Source organism: Plecotus auritus, assembly GCF_963455305.1.
Source record: "Plecotus auritus genome assembly, chromosome: 11".
NCBI lineage: Eukaryota > Metazoa > Chordata > Mammalia > Chiroptera > Vespertilionidae > Plecotus > Plecotus auritus.
In genome coordinates this window covers 50,974,881-50,992,386 of record NC_137777.1, presented here as the reverse complement: position 1 = coordinate 50,992,386, position 17,506 = coordinate 50,974,881, and the positions used below count along the sequence as shown (strand labels likewise).

At 43.5% G+C, this 17,506-nt stretch overlaps 1 protein-coding gene across 1 annotated transcript in view; it reads right to left on the bottom strand.

Annotated features, from left to right (window-relative positions):
* Positions 1–17,506, bottom strand: part of STMN2 (stathmin 2) — a 36,182-nt gene that overhangs the window by 12,275 nt on the left and 6,401 nt on the right. The window contains exons 2-3 of the mRNA XM_080646213.1: positions 2,591–2,686; positions 1,791–1,963 (exon numbers count right to left, since the gene is read on the bottom strand). Coding sequence (XP_080502339.1) covers positions 1,791–1,963; positions 2,591–2,686 — 269 coding nt within the window. The remainder of the gene's footprint in view (positions 1–1,790; positions 1,964–2,590; positions 2,687–17,506) is intronic.

Here is a 17,506-nt window from a genome sequence, read left to right as displayed (position 1 = left end):
TCTCAGACATTCGAGAACATCACTACGCAGTGAAAAGTGAAATCACAATCAGTGTGTTACAGGACACAGCAAGATGGTTTTCAACCACAGGAAGATTGTGTTGTTTCTCACCTTAAACAAAAAGTATTTTCTGGTTCAGAAAAGTTAGCCTGAGGACTTCTAATCTTCGAACCTTGTTATTTGATACTACATACACATGTATATATCTGTATGTATATGTATATGTATATGTATATGTACACACATATATACATACTAGAGGCCTGGTGCACAAATTTGTGCATGGGGGGTGTCCCTCAGCCCAGCTTGCGCCTTCTCCAATCCGGGACCTCTTGGGGGATGTCTGACTGCTGGTTTAGGCCCAATCCCGCAGGGCTCAGGCCTAAACCGGCAGTCAGATATCCCTCTCACAATCCAGGACTGCTGGCTTCTAACCGCCTCTGCCTGCCGGCCTGATTGCCCCTAACCGCCTCTGCCTTGGCCCCCGCCACCATGGCATTGTCCAGAAGGACGTCCAGAAAACATCCGGTCTATCCAGTCTAATTAGCATATTACCCTTTTATTAGTATAGATGTGCGCATGCACACACAGACACACACACACACACACACACACACACACACACACACGTTTGTCCTGCACTCCTTGTTAGAAATTTCAGTTTTTAGAAAGAATGTCTTCATTCTCTTTATACCTATCACATAGAAGTGTTTACTGGGTTGGCTTTTTATAGACAACATCTTAATAAAATTAAAAATTATTATAAATGCAGAGTTTCCATTCAAATCGCAAGATTGGACATGGAGTATATTTTTAGTGACTAAATAATCCTAGAAATATATGATGATAAAGTCAGTGGAAATACAATGTAGATATGAATTAGCTAAAGTAATTCCACTTGGGTTGATTAAAGGAATCTTCATGGGATGGATGCCCATATTCACATCATTGGTGCAGATACATGCAGACAGAACTTCTGTCGCTGTGTGCCAAGTCCTTGAGATTTCTGAGTGCCCTCCATTTTTAATACCCTTGGCTTTTCTTGGTCATCGGATTGTGGAGAATTAAAATTTGGCAAAAGAAAAGGTCTCTAACACAAACCAGTGGAAAAGAGAAAAAATGCCACCAAGGCTTAGAAGAGAGCACAGGAAGATACTCAGAGATCCCAGGGCAGATCCCGACTGTGGGACCATGGGAGGAGCAACTTCACGCAGGCAGCTCAGCCTGGGGAGGGCAGGGCAAGTGCCTGGCACGCATCCTGGGGGAGCATCTGGGCGGGAAAAATCTCAGAGGGAGGAGGGGTGGTTCCTGGTCCCAAGGAAAACCATGCACTACACTGGGGGTGGGACGCAGCCTGAGAGGGAGGAGCACCCACCTGCACGTCTCCCACCACCAGCCCTGGAGTAAAGTTACCTGAGGCTGTGCCTTCTCCCTGAGGGGTTGGGACTGGGGCAGGGTGACCGTTACAATAAGAAACCCACAATGGGGGCAGGGCACCAGGGCATGGAGCTCTTTAGTGTCTGAGACCTCTGGCTCTAGCTAGTCTAAAAGCAGCAACCTTTACTGTTAGTGGTCACCTGACTCCAGGTCTACTGAGGACCCTCACGTATCCAGGTGCTGTTCTCTGGAACCTCAGCCAGGGGTGTGTGTGTGTGTGTGTGTGTGTGTGAGTGAGAGAGAGAGAGAGAGAGAGAGAGAGAGAGAGAGAGAGGTGGGGGGGAAGAGAAACTATTCTAATGTATGTCAACCATAATTAAGCATACATTTAAAAAAATGTACGGGAAAGTTACCTTTCTTCTCTCCTCAGCGGCCTCCAGTTTCTTCTGAATCTCCTCCAGGGACAGGTCTTTCTTCTTGGGAGAAGCTAAAGTTCGCGGGGCTTCGGAGATGGGAGATGGTGGCTTTAAGATCAGCTCGAAAGCCTGGCCAGAGGCACGTTTGTTGATTTGCTTCACTTCCATGTCTGAGGAAGGAAGATGTGAGGATGGTAAGCACACAGAGCTTGACGCAGGCCTCAGTTTAATCCTCTGCGTCCCGGTGACTGGAAACAGCACTGCTATGCTGTCAGACGGACACAATGCTGCGCAGGGTCCTTTGCTCTGCCTCATTTGGAAAATACAAGACCTCTTTCTGCAGTGCGGTTATGGATATATTTTAAGAGAATAAATATTTACGGTGTTGGGGAACTCAGCAATGCCCACAGGGCTTTGAGTGATGGCAGACATTCTTAGGAGAAAAGAGCCTGAATTGATTTTAACCTAAACTTGATTTTCCTTTTGCATAAATATGGGCTTCACATGAAAACCAAGTAGCACACTTTGATGGTTTTGTGTGTGGAACTTACCAGGCCGGAGGCACTTTCAGGCTAAATGATGAGAAATAACAAAGTCCTCCAGTTCCCACATACAGTCCTGTTATCGGCCCCAAATCCAGACTGTTTTGAGCCACAGACAAGCAATAAGGCCTGGTAGCTGGACCCAGCGTGTGAGGACCGAGCTCCCCCAGACGTGGATTCGGTCAGACGAGGAGCTGGGAGGGAGCAAGGACAGGACCCCGCCCGCCCAGGGCAGCCTTTCTGGTGCGAACTCACCATCGTAAGTGTAGATGCTGATGTTGCGGGGCTCGGGGTAGAAGCAGGAGCAGATGAGCGAGAGCATGGACAGCTCCTTCATTTTCTCCTTGTAGGCTGGAACAAAGGGCACCATTAGCATCTCTCCTCCCTCAGCTTCCTCTTTAAAAAAATACTTTTATTGATTTTTAGAGAGAGAGGAAAGGAACGGAAGAGAGAGAAACATCGATGTGGAAGTGGAACAGCGACCAGCCGGGAATTGGGCCACAGCCCAGGCCTGTGCCCTGACCGCGGGGAATCCAACCGGCAACATTTTGGTGTTCGGGATGCCGGCCCACCGACTGACCCCAGTGGCCAGGGCCTCGTTTTCCTCTAAATGCTTCCTTCACGTTCAGTAGTAACAGCCTTCTCCAGAATGCACACGGCCAGGGGCCCCGCTCAGCTCTCTTCCACAAAATACAAACGGATGAAAGATTAAGGCAGAACACTGAAGGGCATTTTCTTACACAGGACATACGGGGCGTGTTCCCCCTGGTCAGGTAAGACTGCGGAGAAAGGGGGTTAAGGGAAGGAAGGTGGAAGGAATGAGATCCGGCAGGACAGGAGGGAGCGACGGGAAAGATCTGGAGGAAGCAGGGGCAGAAATGAGCAGAGGTGGGGCAGGGCAGCTCCCGCGCAGGCCTGTGGTGTGAGACTCAGGAGGTGCCCTGAGCTGGCTCAGCCTGAAAGGCCTTCATTGGAGAAGGCAGAGAACTCATCGGGATAGCGAGTGAGCAGATACATCCTCCGGGGACCCAGGTTGCTGCTTTCTCTTCATCCCCAAGGGCACTTTCTTATGTCTCCCTCTTTCAACACACCGAAAACCTGGCCGGAGACCGACGTGGATCTCCTTTGCTCTCTGTGGACCCGTTTGGGTGCCCACCTCGCCAGGTGGCTGCAGGAGCTCAGATGGGCACCTCCTTCCTCCATATCGCATTTCATTTTCTCCTTTCTCCTCCAAGGGGTGCCCTGCCCAGGTGACCTTGAGGGCATTTTACCACTGTTAGTGGTCACCAGGACAAGTGATAGCCAGATGTTGATTCTTTAATTAGTGAGATTAATAAATTAAGAAAAATGGGAGAAAAATGATAGGCATATGGTGCCCTAACTTGTAATACAACATGGAAGAATGTATTGAACTTCCCAGGTAACACCCGCCTCTTGGCAGGGTCTTCTGATCACCACTGTAACCCAAGGGAGAGCGAGCATCTTGGGGAGATGCAAACACTCAGAAGATAACTGTGGGCTCTAGTGACAGGTGCACCTTTGTTGGCCAGTGATGAACAGATGCAACACCTGGATGCTTTAGAGCTACGGAATGTTAGATGGGGAAGGTCCCCAGAGAGCATTTAGCCAACTGTCCCCTCACCTCACTGCCAATTTAGCAAAGGAAACTGGCCCACAGAGGGCAAAGTCATCTGTGGCCAATGACAAAGCTGGGCCTCTGGATAAAATGCAGCGACTCAATGTCAAGGTTGCCAACAGGCCTTCTTCTAGCTCAGTTTTCAGGAAGAGGGTCAATGTGCCCAGAGAGCTGGACCTGCCTGGTCAGAGGAGGAGGCGGGGGGGGGGGGGGGGGGGCGGGGCGGTGGTCAGGAATGGTTTCATAGCCAGGGTTGCTAGATTTAGCAAATGCACATATAGGATAGGGAGTTAAGTTTAATCCAAATATTGCATGAGCCATACAAACAATCGCCCTTTGCTTTTCTGAAATTCAAATGTAACTGGTGTCTTGTGTTTTATACGGCAGCCAGAGAAATCGGAGAGGGAAGGCGCACTGCTCAGTGATGTGGAGTTGGGGCTCTAAAGGGTCCGCATGGAGACTTTTATGGACTCTGGGCTCTCAGAAGGGTTGAAACCTCCAGGAAGTATCACCCACTTCCTAGTATTTGTGAATGGGGCCCTCTGTGCCCCCGGAGACAGTGTGGCCACAGGCTGTACTTGGTGGTAAGAAGTCTTCCTGGGAGTCAGTTCTGCTCCAAGGTTTCGGGTAAGATGCTTGGAAATTTTGCTCATGGAAACGGATTGTGACTTACAACGTCATATTTACCTGGAAACAAGCATGGGTAGATTTTATCTAAGAACGCTAGAATATCATGAATTTTAAATGGAATCTTAAAAGAAATGTAACCTTGGGAATTTGGTTTTGCATCAACCCTTAGGAATATTTTTGTGAGAAACTGAGAAACAGAGGTGTCAGTGGGCTGGTTTAAGCCCATCAGTAACATCCCCTTTTACTGCCCAAGTCTGGCCATGACATTCATCCTAGTAACAGGGAACCATGAAACATTTCCAAGGGGTGGGGGGAGGGGGGAGGTACCTGAAAAAAGCCTCTCCTTACATTTATTTGGCCACTTTATGCCGGAAAGGCCTGCCTTAAGAAACACCTGAATGAAGTTTGAGGGCACCGTGGAAATGGCAGTGCCAGGGGAAAAGGACGGGGAATGCAAGAGAATGTGTGAAAGAAGCACCTTGACAGGAAATACTATCTGAATGTGGGCCCAGGGCGAGGGGAGGGGGAGCTGGTGGGTGGCGGTCAAGGGGAGCTTTCCAGAGAAAGTGTCCTCAAAACGAAGTCCCGTGAGAGAGCTGCTCTTGCAGGAAGTAGGGCATGGGCTGCGGTGCTGAAATGCACACAATTTGGATAACCGTTTGTATGCACAATAAAAAAAATCCCAAGCAAATGCAAAGGCTATTAGAAACACCCTAATAATATCTCACTATTGATATTTCCTACTTTTAATTGACAATTGTTCTTATCAGCTTTTGAAAATCAGCATCTATTAATCTTTTCACAGCACCCCAGCGCACGCAAGCAGAGCTGGATGCACATGTGCAGGGATGTGGGAGGTGACCGGTAATTCCACGCAATCTTCTTCAGAGAAGATTGGTTGCACTTGCGATTAACTACTAATGTTTGCAAGGAGGTGTATTTCTCCAGTGAATTCATTTACCATTCAGCCCACATGATGCACGATGATTCTATAGCAGTATCCACGCAGCCTAGGGATGTACGCACACTGACAGCTTTGCCACTCTTCCGAAAGGCTGTATGAACTGCGGATACTGGTGACAGCTGCCATTCGCTGAGCACAAACGATGCAGCAGGCACAGTGCATAGCCGTTTGCATGCCTTTTCTCCTTTAGTCATCTCAACACCGCTAGGGCAGAGGCACTGTACTAGTCTAGATCACAGATGAAGTAAACGCTCAGAGCAGTGGAGGAACTGGTGCAGCGTGCGACAGGCCAGAGTGGAGCTCAGTTTTAACGTAACTATTCACTTCCTCCAACAACCTGCTCAGAGTTGTAGCACACACCTTCAAGGTCTACACGTATGGTTTCTAACTAGAAAGGATTACTTTTTATTGGTTGGTATATTAGGATTCCTGATGTTTAAAATAAAGAATCCAACATTGGTGCAAATGTTGAGAAAACTCAGCAAGAGTTGCTGAGCAGGAACTCTGAAAAAATTATATATTACATATAATTACATATATATATATATATATATATACACCCCCCCACACACACACACACTATATATAATATATATATTGGTTAATCCTCACCCGGAGGGTATTTTTCCATTGATTTCCAGAGAGTGGAAGGGAGAGGTAGAGGCAGAGATAGAGAAACATTGATGTGAGAAAGACACATCGATTGGTTGCCTCACACACGCATTCTGACAAGGGCTGGGGATTGAGCCTGCCCCGAGGTACATGCCCATAACCAGAATCGAACCCTGAACCCTTCAGTTCACAGGCCAACGCTCTATCCACTGAGCCAAACCAGCTAGTGCCCTGAGTGTATAGTCTTATTATATGAGTAAGTGTATCCTGACATACGCACGTCACAGCCAAGGAGAGAGAGAACGTGGTGTTATCCAGGTATTTTAGGAAAACACTTTCGCACCAGTTATCCAGGTATTTGAAGAATGATCTATGTTGGCAGGCAGTTACCTGCAATTTTTCTGTTTCTTTTTCCTGTGTGTATATAAATGTGGGGAGTTTTTGTTTTTTTCTTTGAGGAACAGAGTAGTAGAGGAGAACAATATAATTGTTCTTGAGATTTAATCATCAGATTAGATCGTGGGATAGATTAAAATGAGATATTTTGCCTACTTGGTAAAATATGAAATAGACACACACATTTATAGTTATTTCCCCTGTGTTCTAAGTCTACATCATAAGCTCTAAGCCCTTTGCTCCAACTTTCAACTACCTCTTAATTTTATACATGTTGTGTTTCAACAAGAAAATACATTATTCATGACAATATGCCCTGCCCCATTACTTTGAAAGGCCAAATAAATAAAAGTTGTAAACTTTCTACTTCACTTGGCTTGTGTGCGAACGTGCCAAAATAAGCTCTCACCCCTACCATCTCGCTGTTACTTGATTTGGAATCAGTAGTGTCATAAAATACTGTCTGTTCATTCAGTCTGAGCAAAATTTTATGTCTCCTCAGTTTTGGCTACTGCTGAGTGGGGAGTGGCTGTGTGTGTTAGATTTCCTGTTACCAGGTGAAAGCTAATATGAAATGCTCTGCGGATGTTCTTAAGGTGCTACTTTGGGAGAAAATATCTCATTCTGTCTGAGGGGACACTCGAATGTGTGACCATAAGGACAGTCCCCCTGAGGCCTGGACGTGACTGAGGACGTGTGCCCTGGATGGCTCCCGAAGAGCGAGTGCCCAGAGTCTGTTAGCGCTTTTCCTCTCCCTTCCTTTCTCATGTTCCCATGTTCGTCTAGCGAGGACCGGAGGTTCTTGGCTTCAGTACTTAGTTTGATTCAACCTTAACGCCTTCTTCTGAAAGCCTCTGGCAGTGTCCAGGGCACAGTCAGAGAAGAGGGAGAATGCAGGAGACGGTGCCTGCTTGGTCTTACAGCACACGGATTCGCATTGGTTTCTAAGGGATTTCATTGAAAATTTTCTTTATTTGAAACGTGCCAATTTTTATAAACATGGACTAAAGATGCCTCTTTTCTTAGGGAAAAAAATCTGTCATTCCGGGCGGAGGTACCGTTAGCACCCGGCACTCTGGGGCGGTAACTGTGGGCCTGGCTGGCTCTCTCCCCCGAAGGAACCGCAGGCAGTGGCAGAGCCAGGCTCTCCACTAATTGGTTCTGAAGACCTGAACCTTCCACCCATGATTATTAAACTCTGAACCCACACTTTCCACTGCTCTCCTCACTGTCCCCCCACACGCTTTGCCTCCCATTGTCTGAGTCTTTTCATAGATGGCAACCAGTGGCTTCTCAGCTCTTTTGTGGTGCCTGGTTTTTATGCTACAAATTTAAGCTCCTGATGCTTATTTTAACCATATAGTATGTGTACATGTGCACACGTGTGCGTGTATGTGTGGGTGCATATGTGTGTGCGTGTGATGTGTTTGGTAGTTTGATTGTTTTGAGGTCCTATAGTCTGAGGCAGTTTATTTTCTAAAAGTCAAATCGGTCACCTCGTTTAGGTATATTTTTGGGCTGATTTTCTTCTTGAAAGATGAAATAGACTAAAATGATTTCATTTAAAACACTTACATACTAGATTGGCTTGAATTTGGGTCTTAAAAAAAAACTTTGGTTGAATGATATGTAATTGAGGATTCGACGCATTTAAATGAAAAATAAATCTCAGATTTAAAAAAATCCCAGCAGATCTCTGATATGAGGTAATGTCCTAGATATTTCTGCTATGATGATGTCATGCTGTTGGGTTTAGCATAAATATGGATCCAGTTTGCATTCATCCTACACACCTTCCCCACAAGAATTACCGTCTCCTAAGATGTAATGACCAGGAAGGTCTTGGAAGATTAATATTTGATCGGCTGAAGCAGCATACTGTTTCCATAGAAATAGATATCGAGACAAATAAAGCGGGCTTTAAGGTCAAAGCCATACAACCCATCACTGGGTTTTACAGAAGTATATGAGGCTCTTAAATTTCAATTAGATTGATTCTTGGCGAAGCATCATGACGAGGAAAAGAAACTGGATGACATGAATCAGTCCTTGTGATCAAAATTGTGCTAAGGAAAGTAAGTGGTGCCGACCTGAGACCTCACCTTCCTGGTGCTGTTAAAAATTCAGAGCACATTTCTTGAACAGTTTGTGTACATGTCTATTTCTTTGATGGTGGGAAATCTCTATGCATTCTAGAGGTCCGTATTGTTGCTGTAGTTCTGAGTGTGCCTTTCAAAATTGTACAACTTACAATAAGTACTAGTACCAACTGTGACTGAGAGTATTTTAATTTGGTGTTTGTGCCAAATAATACTCATATGGTTCCATGCCATGGGTTAGAATCCTTATCTGGGTACGTCTGTCGTCTGAGGTGTACAGCGTTCTCCCCAAATGCTTCCCTAGGAAATAAAGGATATGTTGTAATTCATAGACAGTAACTATTTCAGACAAAAGCCACGAAAGCCTCAGGTAGGTTTTGCGTGTTTCCAAAACCCTAAGGAGAATTCTAGCCTCATTCAATGAAACTTGGTACGATGCACATTATGGAACGTTTACTCAACAGTGTCCTAAAAATCGGATTTTCAAATAACATTCATTGAAGGTCTATGTCAGTCATCCATTCAAAAACTGTGCAGTGCCCAGCTGGCATGGCTCAGTGGTTGAGCGTAGACCTATGAACCAGGAGGTCACAGTTTGATTCCCAGTTGGGGCACATGCCTGGGTTGTGGGCTCGATCCCCAGTGGGGGGTGTGCAAGAGGCAGCCAATCAGTGATTATCTCTCATCACTGATGTTTCTATCTCTCTCTCCCTCTCTCTTCATCTCTGAAAACAATAAAAATATTTTTTTAAAAAAACCAAACAAACTGTGCAGTAATGCTTATTAACCGGAGTAGTAGGCAAAGCGAACAGTCAGGGAATATTTTTCTGCTGAAAGAAAACAAGTTTCTGGACTTTGTGAGCCCTACTTAAGTGACATGTCCTATAGTTGCTTTGTCCCAAGGAGAATAGAATGAAAAAATATACATTAAAAATATATATAAGTATTGTCAAGGCTTAGAACTACTCGGAATTTAAACATGATTGCAGTGCTATTATTTCTGAGTATCTCTGGGAGGAGGTGAGAGTAACGGAGACTTGGCAACGAGTGTCTAGCATCGTAATGCCACAGCTCCCACGTGTCATTACCGTCAGCGTCCATTTTTGAGGCAGTTAATAGCGTGACAGTGATCCTTCAGGCTAACCTAGACATGCCACCAAAATGGCTCTTTTTGCTCTGGAAATCAAATGGGACTTCCTCAGGCTTTGGTAGGTAGACTCATTTTCTGAAATAGGATTCATCAGAGCACATACCAGAACTTTTAATGAGCATACTTCTGCCAGGAACGAAAAGCAACATGCAAAGCAAGTCACGTCTTTGCCTCTGAGTCCCACTGTGAGTCTCCTGTCATCACGTCATAGCAGGATTCAGACGTACAAGACAACCTAGTCCAGGGGATGCTGCCTACATTTGCTTTCTTTCACACTTTGTTTCCTCTGGATGTTTGGAAATAAAAGGTCTTCCAAGAAATGGTAAACAAAAGTTCTTCACGCTCACGCTGTGATAGATGTAGTTTTGTTGAATTGCTATGTTTTCCATGCCAAAATACCATTTTGCTTCTTTTTGTAATAGAACAAATGGTTACAGAGAAGACAAAGAAATCGAAAATTGGGTTTTGATTTACTTGAAATAAATAATTACATGGCACAAAAACTCTCAGAAAGATTTAAAAAGTAACTGTGTGTTCTTGTGCAGGTAGATTTCTCAATATACGGAAGCCATAACATACAAACAAGAATCCCTGAGACCAGTAGAGTTTGCTGACTTTGAGGAAATACAGGATGGGGCACAGGTAGGTTTACAGTTGTGAGTACACAAGAGTTTATTCTTGTGTTATTTTTATTAATGATTCTCCATACGAACAACTGTAACTCTACTTTTGCCAAACCCTATATATCATAAAGGATTTTTAGTTTGGTTTGGTTATTGCATTTTGTTTTTCTATTTTTTGAAACCTGATTGACTTGGATTGGTGAGCACCATTAAGTTACTTTAAGTGCATCAATTTATATGTTTAAATTATTAATAAGTTTTGGCTATTTGTTATTTGTCAAGGACATCTTCCCTCTCAATTGGTTTAGGTAATTAGTTTATTCTGTTCAGCCATGCCAGCAGGACCGAAAGCCCAGTGTCTCTCCCAGCTTCCATTTGCCTGCATCTCCTCTCTCTAGTGGGTTGTAACATAGCTTACTGCAATGCATCACCAATACAGAGCAACTGTTTTTTATTTCATTTAAAAAAATTTCAACAAAAGGAATCCAATTCTTTCGAAGCTGCTTAACTCAATATTTCTTCAATGTTAGTCCTAAACTAAGAAAAAAATGTTCATCCTAAAATCTGAATTTCATTTTCTTTTATTTGCTCCACTACTACTAAAAATATTTTTTTAACCAAGTTTTTGGTTGATAGAAGCAATGCCACTCTTTTCTCTCTCTTGAGTGTTGGCAAGGCATTTCAAAACCTTCCTAGATTTTTTTTTTTTTTAGTGAAGAGATGTCTAAATTTTCTTTAAGGCTGAGCTCCCCTCCCAGGGCAATATATTATGACCTTGGGAGGATTTAAACTGTATCGATGCCTTAAGATGAAGCTCCTCTGATGTCATCATCTCATATTCCTGAGAAAGTGGTTGTCTATCTTATCTGTATTTGATGGCGTAAATTGTGAAACAATATAGAGTACTTTTAATCTCTAGATTATTATCATCCACAATATCAAATTGGAACAAGGACTCTACTGTACTTGTAAATGTAATCACATATTTCTATAATTTATCTGTATTTGTCATAAAGGTAGTTCCTAGTTTGTGTACCATACATGTATGTGAATTGATATTTTGGAGGCAAAACCAAAGTTAAAATGCTTTTTTTATATCCGTAGTCAACTGTCTCCCTTAAGCCTTTGGAAAGTCAGGTGCCAGATGCGTGAATACTAATGATTTCTCAAGATATCTTTCTTATTCTAACAATTAGATTCTGCTAACATAGATTTTTTTGATTGGTACCAGAAACACTGTTAATTGAGGTGTTACTTTCATGAAAGACTCAGAAATAATACTGAATTCTGAGAATTCATATCCTTTCCCCACTATAGTCATCTAAGGAACATTCTATTTGCAGTGTTTGGTTCTAGGATCTTCCTCATGGGTATCTACTAATGGGTTGAGGGGAGGAAGATCTAGAGAAGAAAATGCCTGTGAAAGAAATGATGTAGCTGAAGGAAGGGTGTTGAAAAGGGAAGTAGGGGGCAGGAGAGATCCAGGCAGGGAGGAGACTGGAGAGGCAGGAAGGAGGTGATAACAGCCAAGCGGTATGGGATTTTAGTGAAATGGATGGTTTAATATGATTTTAAGATTCAGAGACTGTGTGTGTGTGTGTATGTGTGTGTGTGTGTGCTATAATTCCCCCTTTCCTGCTCTTCAGGAGACTTCTACATTTTAATAATTCTGGAATTAGTTTTTATTTCTACTAAATGTGACATTTTATGTTGATGAGCCTTACTGGGTAGGTGAGAAGGGTCAGTTTCATTGAAACTGTTTTTATTGAAACTGTCAATTATATACACCAGAGGCCTGATGCACGAAATTTGTGCAAGGGGCTTGGCCCTTGCAGCCCTGGCTTCATCCAGAAGGTCATCTGAAAGGTCATTCGGCTGTCTGGTCTAATTAGCATATTATACTTTTATTATTATAGATGTACATACTTAAAGTGGGATGACATACAAAATATGACAGAAAAATATAAGATGAGCAATAAATGCAGGAGAAATGTGCTTTTAATTCTGACATTACCCAGAATGGATTTGTCTTAGAGATACACTATATTGGCAGCTGCATCATAAATATAATATTAGCCTGGCCAGCATGGCTTAGTGGTTGAGCATTGATCTATGAACCAGGAGGTCATGTTTCAATTCCCAGTCAGGGCACATGCCTGTGTTCCAGGTTCAATCTTCAGTGTGGGGCATGCAGGACACAGCCGATCAATCATTCTCTCTCATCATTGATGCTTCTGTCTCTTTCTCCCTCTCTGAAATCAATAAAAAATATATTTTTAAAAAATAAATATCAGTTCTCCCTCTATCACAAGGAATTGAGTAGTGATCAGTTCCTAAATCCTAAGTAATTTCTAGCAGATTTGTTATTACATGTGGAAATTCACAAAGTATTAGAATTTATTAAAACATATACAAATATTCATCATGTAATATACATGAAACTAATGTTATATGTCAAAGATATCTCAAATAATTTAAAATTTTACTTTATTTATGAAAACATTTATAAAAAGATGGTTTTATTGATTTTAGAGAGGAGGGAGAGGGAGGGAGAGAGAAATCTGAATGTGAGAACAAAACATCTACTAGTTGCCTCGAGTACACACCCCAACCGGGGATCGAACCCACAACCCAGGCATGTGCCCTGACTGGGAATTGAACCCCCAACATTTCGGTGCACAGGATGATGCCAAACCAACGGAGCCTCACTGGCCAGGGCTAGATTTTTACTTTAAATTAATATTTTTATTTAGTGTTTCCATCACTCATAAGGGGTCTAGAAAGGGGATTAATATTTTTATTACAAAGTGCTTATCATTTAGTTATTATTTAATCCTCTTAACAGCTGAGTGGTTTAGGTGGTATTATTTTCCCCCTTTCAGAACTGAGACACCTGTGGTCCAGAAATGATAATTTGCTCAAGGATTATCAGGTAGTGAATAGGGAAGCAGGGTAACTCTCCCTTACATGGAATAGTAATGTTCCCTGACCTGACCATTTTTGGTGGAATTTATTAGTACTGATTTAAAAAAACACACAAAACACAATCTTTATTGTTGAAAGTATCTCCTGATCACCGAGCTTTTCCTTGTTTGTAACTTCTGGATGAGCTTTAAGCCAAGCCTCTCGTGCACTTGACCGTCTGTCTGGTCCTGGTTCTTGGCTTGTGCAGTGGCTCGGGGGGGACTCGGAGAGCAGAGAATGTCAAGGTGACGTGGGCCAGGAGCAAACTTGGAGCCAGAAGAAAACTGTACTGAGTTTTACGTCGGCTTGTCTGCCTTCTTCCGTTTTCTGCGTCTGCTTGCTGAGGCTTTTCCCAGCAATTCTCTCCACTTGGCTGCTGCCACCTTCCCTTAAAGAAGGTTGGTTTGGGGGGAAGTTAGTGGGGACTGACTGTAATAGAACTCCTCACCCGAGGATATTTTTCCATTGATTTTTAGGGAGAGTGGAAGAGAGAGGGAAAGACAGAGAGAAACATCAATGTGAGAGAAGCACATCGATTGGTTGCCTCCTGCACAAGCCCTGACCAGGGCCTGGGCCAGGGAGGAGCCTGCAACTGAGATATGTGCCCTTGATGGGAATCGAACCCGGGACCCTTTTGGTCCACAGGCCGACACTCTATCCACTGAGCCATATTGGCTAGCGCTATAATAGAACTTTGGATGAGTTATTGCTTCTTCTCAGTCAATGTTGTTTTTTTAAAAAAAGAAGAATTTTACAGAAGAATTTTAAGTTGAACCTAAGTACAAGCCCTTCAAAATATCAAACACTCTTGTCTGAACAAGCCACTCAACTTGTATTTCCACTTTTTTAAATTTATGATTTTTTGTTAGTCGCCACCAGAGCATTTTTTCCCCATTGATTTTAAGAGAGTGGAAGGGAAGGGGAAAGAGAGAAAGGAAAACATTGATGACAGACACAGTGATTGGTTGCCTCCCACACACACCCCGACTGGGGCCAAGGATGGAGCCTGCAACCCAGGTACTTGTCCTTGACTGGGAATCAAACCCGAGACCCTCTGTCCACAGGCCAAAGCCCAGACCACTGAGCACACAGGCCAGGGCTCAATTTTTATTATTTGGGAAGTATTTTTAAAAAAGCAAACGACTCCGCTTCTGACTGTGCTCCTTGCTCCCCGTTACCCACTCTGAATGCATGCGCATTGGGGTTTTCATGAGTAAAATATCCAGTCATTCCGCCTAACTGATAATGAAAAATGAACCCCTCGAATTTATGTGGTGCCTGGAAAATCTGAACCACTTTCACATTTGTTTCATTTTAAGACAGAGTAACCTGTGTACTATGCCCATCTCCTAGGCATTATGTGAAGATTAAAAAGATTTTTTCTAAGAACTACAAGGTCTAATATAGGTAGATCATGCTACCTAATTTTTCCTTTTGAACATTTTTTCAATCTTCTGTGTTTGTCTGCTCTTTTAAAAAAACTATAAAAGGAAAATGTAGCCCTCAAGTTCAATGAAAAGATGATTTTTAAAGTGACAGGAGTCTTGGATCATGTATAATGTGCATCAAAAGACTAGCATTGACTCTGGTAATTTTTTGTGTTTTTGAACAATGATAGTGTGAAGGATGCTAATTGGCACTTCTCAGATAAACTAGGACTTAAATAACAGCAATAGATGCCAGTGTTGGGAATAAAAAGCTCTAGGCAGTAATAAAGACAATTACACTGAGTGGCCAGATTATTATGATCTCTGAACGCATAATAATCTGGCCACTCAGTGCGCGCACGTGTGTGTGTGTGTGTGTGTGTGTGTGTGTGTGTGTGTGTGTGTGTGTATTAGAGGCCTGGTGCATGAATTCGTGCATGGGTGGGGTCCGGCCAGCCTGGCCAGGGGGAGGGGACATGGGCGGTTGGCCAGCCTGCCTGCTGGTCGAACTCCTGGTGAGGGGACAATTTGCATATTAGCCTTTTATTATATAGGATATTCACTGAGTGGCCAAATTATTATGCGTTCAGAGATCATAATAATCTGGCCACTCAGTGTATGTTCTGAAGCAGGTCCCCAGGGAGGCACCAGTCTCCCCAGCTGGGTCCACAGCCTGAGATGGCTGGGGCCCCTCCCATTAGTCTGGAGGTGAGAACAGTGAGAGCTTCATGAGATTCTCTGGTCTCAGCTTTGCAACAGCCAATATGTTCTAAGTGGAGCTCTGCCTTAGGAGTTTGGTTTCTATCCACTAGGAAGTCCAAGGGGAAGATTACTCTTTAGGTTTACAATGAGTAGGTTTGTTGAGTGAAATTAATATGGCTGCAGTTTGTAGGGGGGGGGGGCGGAAAACTTCCAGAAGAGGGAGTAGGAGGCTAAAATTGAAACTTTAATGCTCTCCTATACACGTGTTTGTGGGACTAGGTTTAGATACATTGCATCCATTTCTTTTAAGCCTGCCGTAAAGACAAACAGCTGGAAGTCAGACAGATTCTTATTACTGATGGTCATTGTTACAGGAAGTCCTTGTTGCAATGATGACTACAAAGTCTGATATCAAAAGCACAGCTGGCTGCTCCAGACAAATAACTGCCATATAAGCCCTCTAACTGGTGGTGCTTTAGCAATGATTTTGCTTAAAAAAAAAATCACTCCCAGGAACGTTCTTCTTAATGTATCTTCCTGTACCATGTAAGAACCATAATGATCTACGCTGATTACAAAGCAAATTTTTGGAATTTTGTACTTTTTCGAAGCAGTAAATATTTTAACCTAGAGGTCAGCAAAATTTCCAATAAGAAAAATCTTAATTTTTTTTGCTGTGGTTGGATAGTATAACATGTGGCTTCTTCTCTTAAGTACAATTCCCGGCGAAGCTGTTTGCATGACGAGCACAGGGGTTGCTGGGATGCATTCATTAACCTTTACAGCCACATAAAAGTGTTTTGTAAGAACGAGTGTACACAAAATGTTATCTTTAATCACGGCTAGGAAAAGTGGGTTATACAAACACAGGTTCCACTGCGAGAGTCTCCTTGACAAACGAGACGCGCTGCCTTCATTTAAGGTAATTAAACAACGTTGCACGGGGTGTCACAGCCTTCCCGGGGCTGCCTGCCGCCTGCCTGCTTCAGAGGCAGTCACATCAGGAGGCACCTGAAGCAATTCCAACGATTGCATTAGATGTGGATGCCTGGGATGCATATTTCTTTCAGTCTTAGATTTAGTTCATAAGACAAAATATTAGAATTGGGTATCTATGGTCGATGGAAGGATCCATTTTGAAATGCATTATCCAAGATGATACTGATTAGATTACGTCCAGATTTTATTTTTCCCCGGAAACTGGTCATCATAGCATGTCCACATCAGAAATCCCCGCTGCCTCTCAGCGCACCATTCAGAGAACCACGTGCTCCATACATTGCAACCCCCCGAGATCTCTTAACTCTTTCCCTAAAAGCCCAAATCATGGCAATTATTTTAAAGTCCCAGGTGAGCTATTAAAACTAGTCATCAATTTGAAGGTGTTTCCTCTTCAAGGTGAGTCTGCTCAGAAGGGGTGAGACCACCTCAGGCCTGTGAAACTGAACGGCAGCTTCACAGGTTTGACCTCCCGTGGGATCACCCCGCTAGGAAGCAGGTCCAGGAGCATCTGGTGTTGGTTAAAGGCGCAGATTCTGGAGCCGATGGTCTGAGCCCAAATTCTGGATCTGACAAACTATGGTAGCTTGGTAGCCAAATCACCTCACCTCTCTGTGCCTCAGTTTCCCCACCTGTAAGATGACCTACTTTTAAGGATTATTGGATGGTTAACATAGGTTATATGTGTAAGGTGTTCAGTGCCTAACAAGTTATGAAAGGGTTAAGTCAATCAATAAAAGTCACTTGTTATAGAAATCTTTGTGCCAGAAAAGTGATTCTTGGAAGAAAGCAATGTCACAGTAAAATTGCTGGTTAAAGGGCCAGTCAAGACGTTTAGGCTCAGTCTTCGAGGTCGTCAGGATGAGACTTTTGTTCTTTCCACATGAGGTGCCCTGCAGCCTCACAGGGCCAGGGCCCACCATCTGAGGCACACATTACCGTTGTGTCAGCGGATTTTCTTCTTTCTTT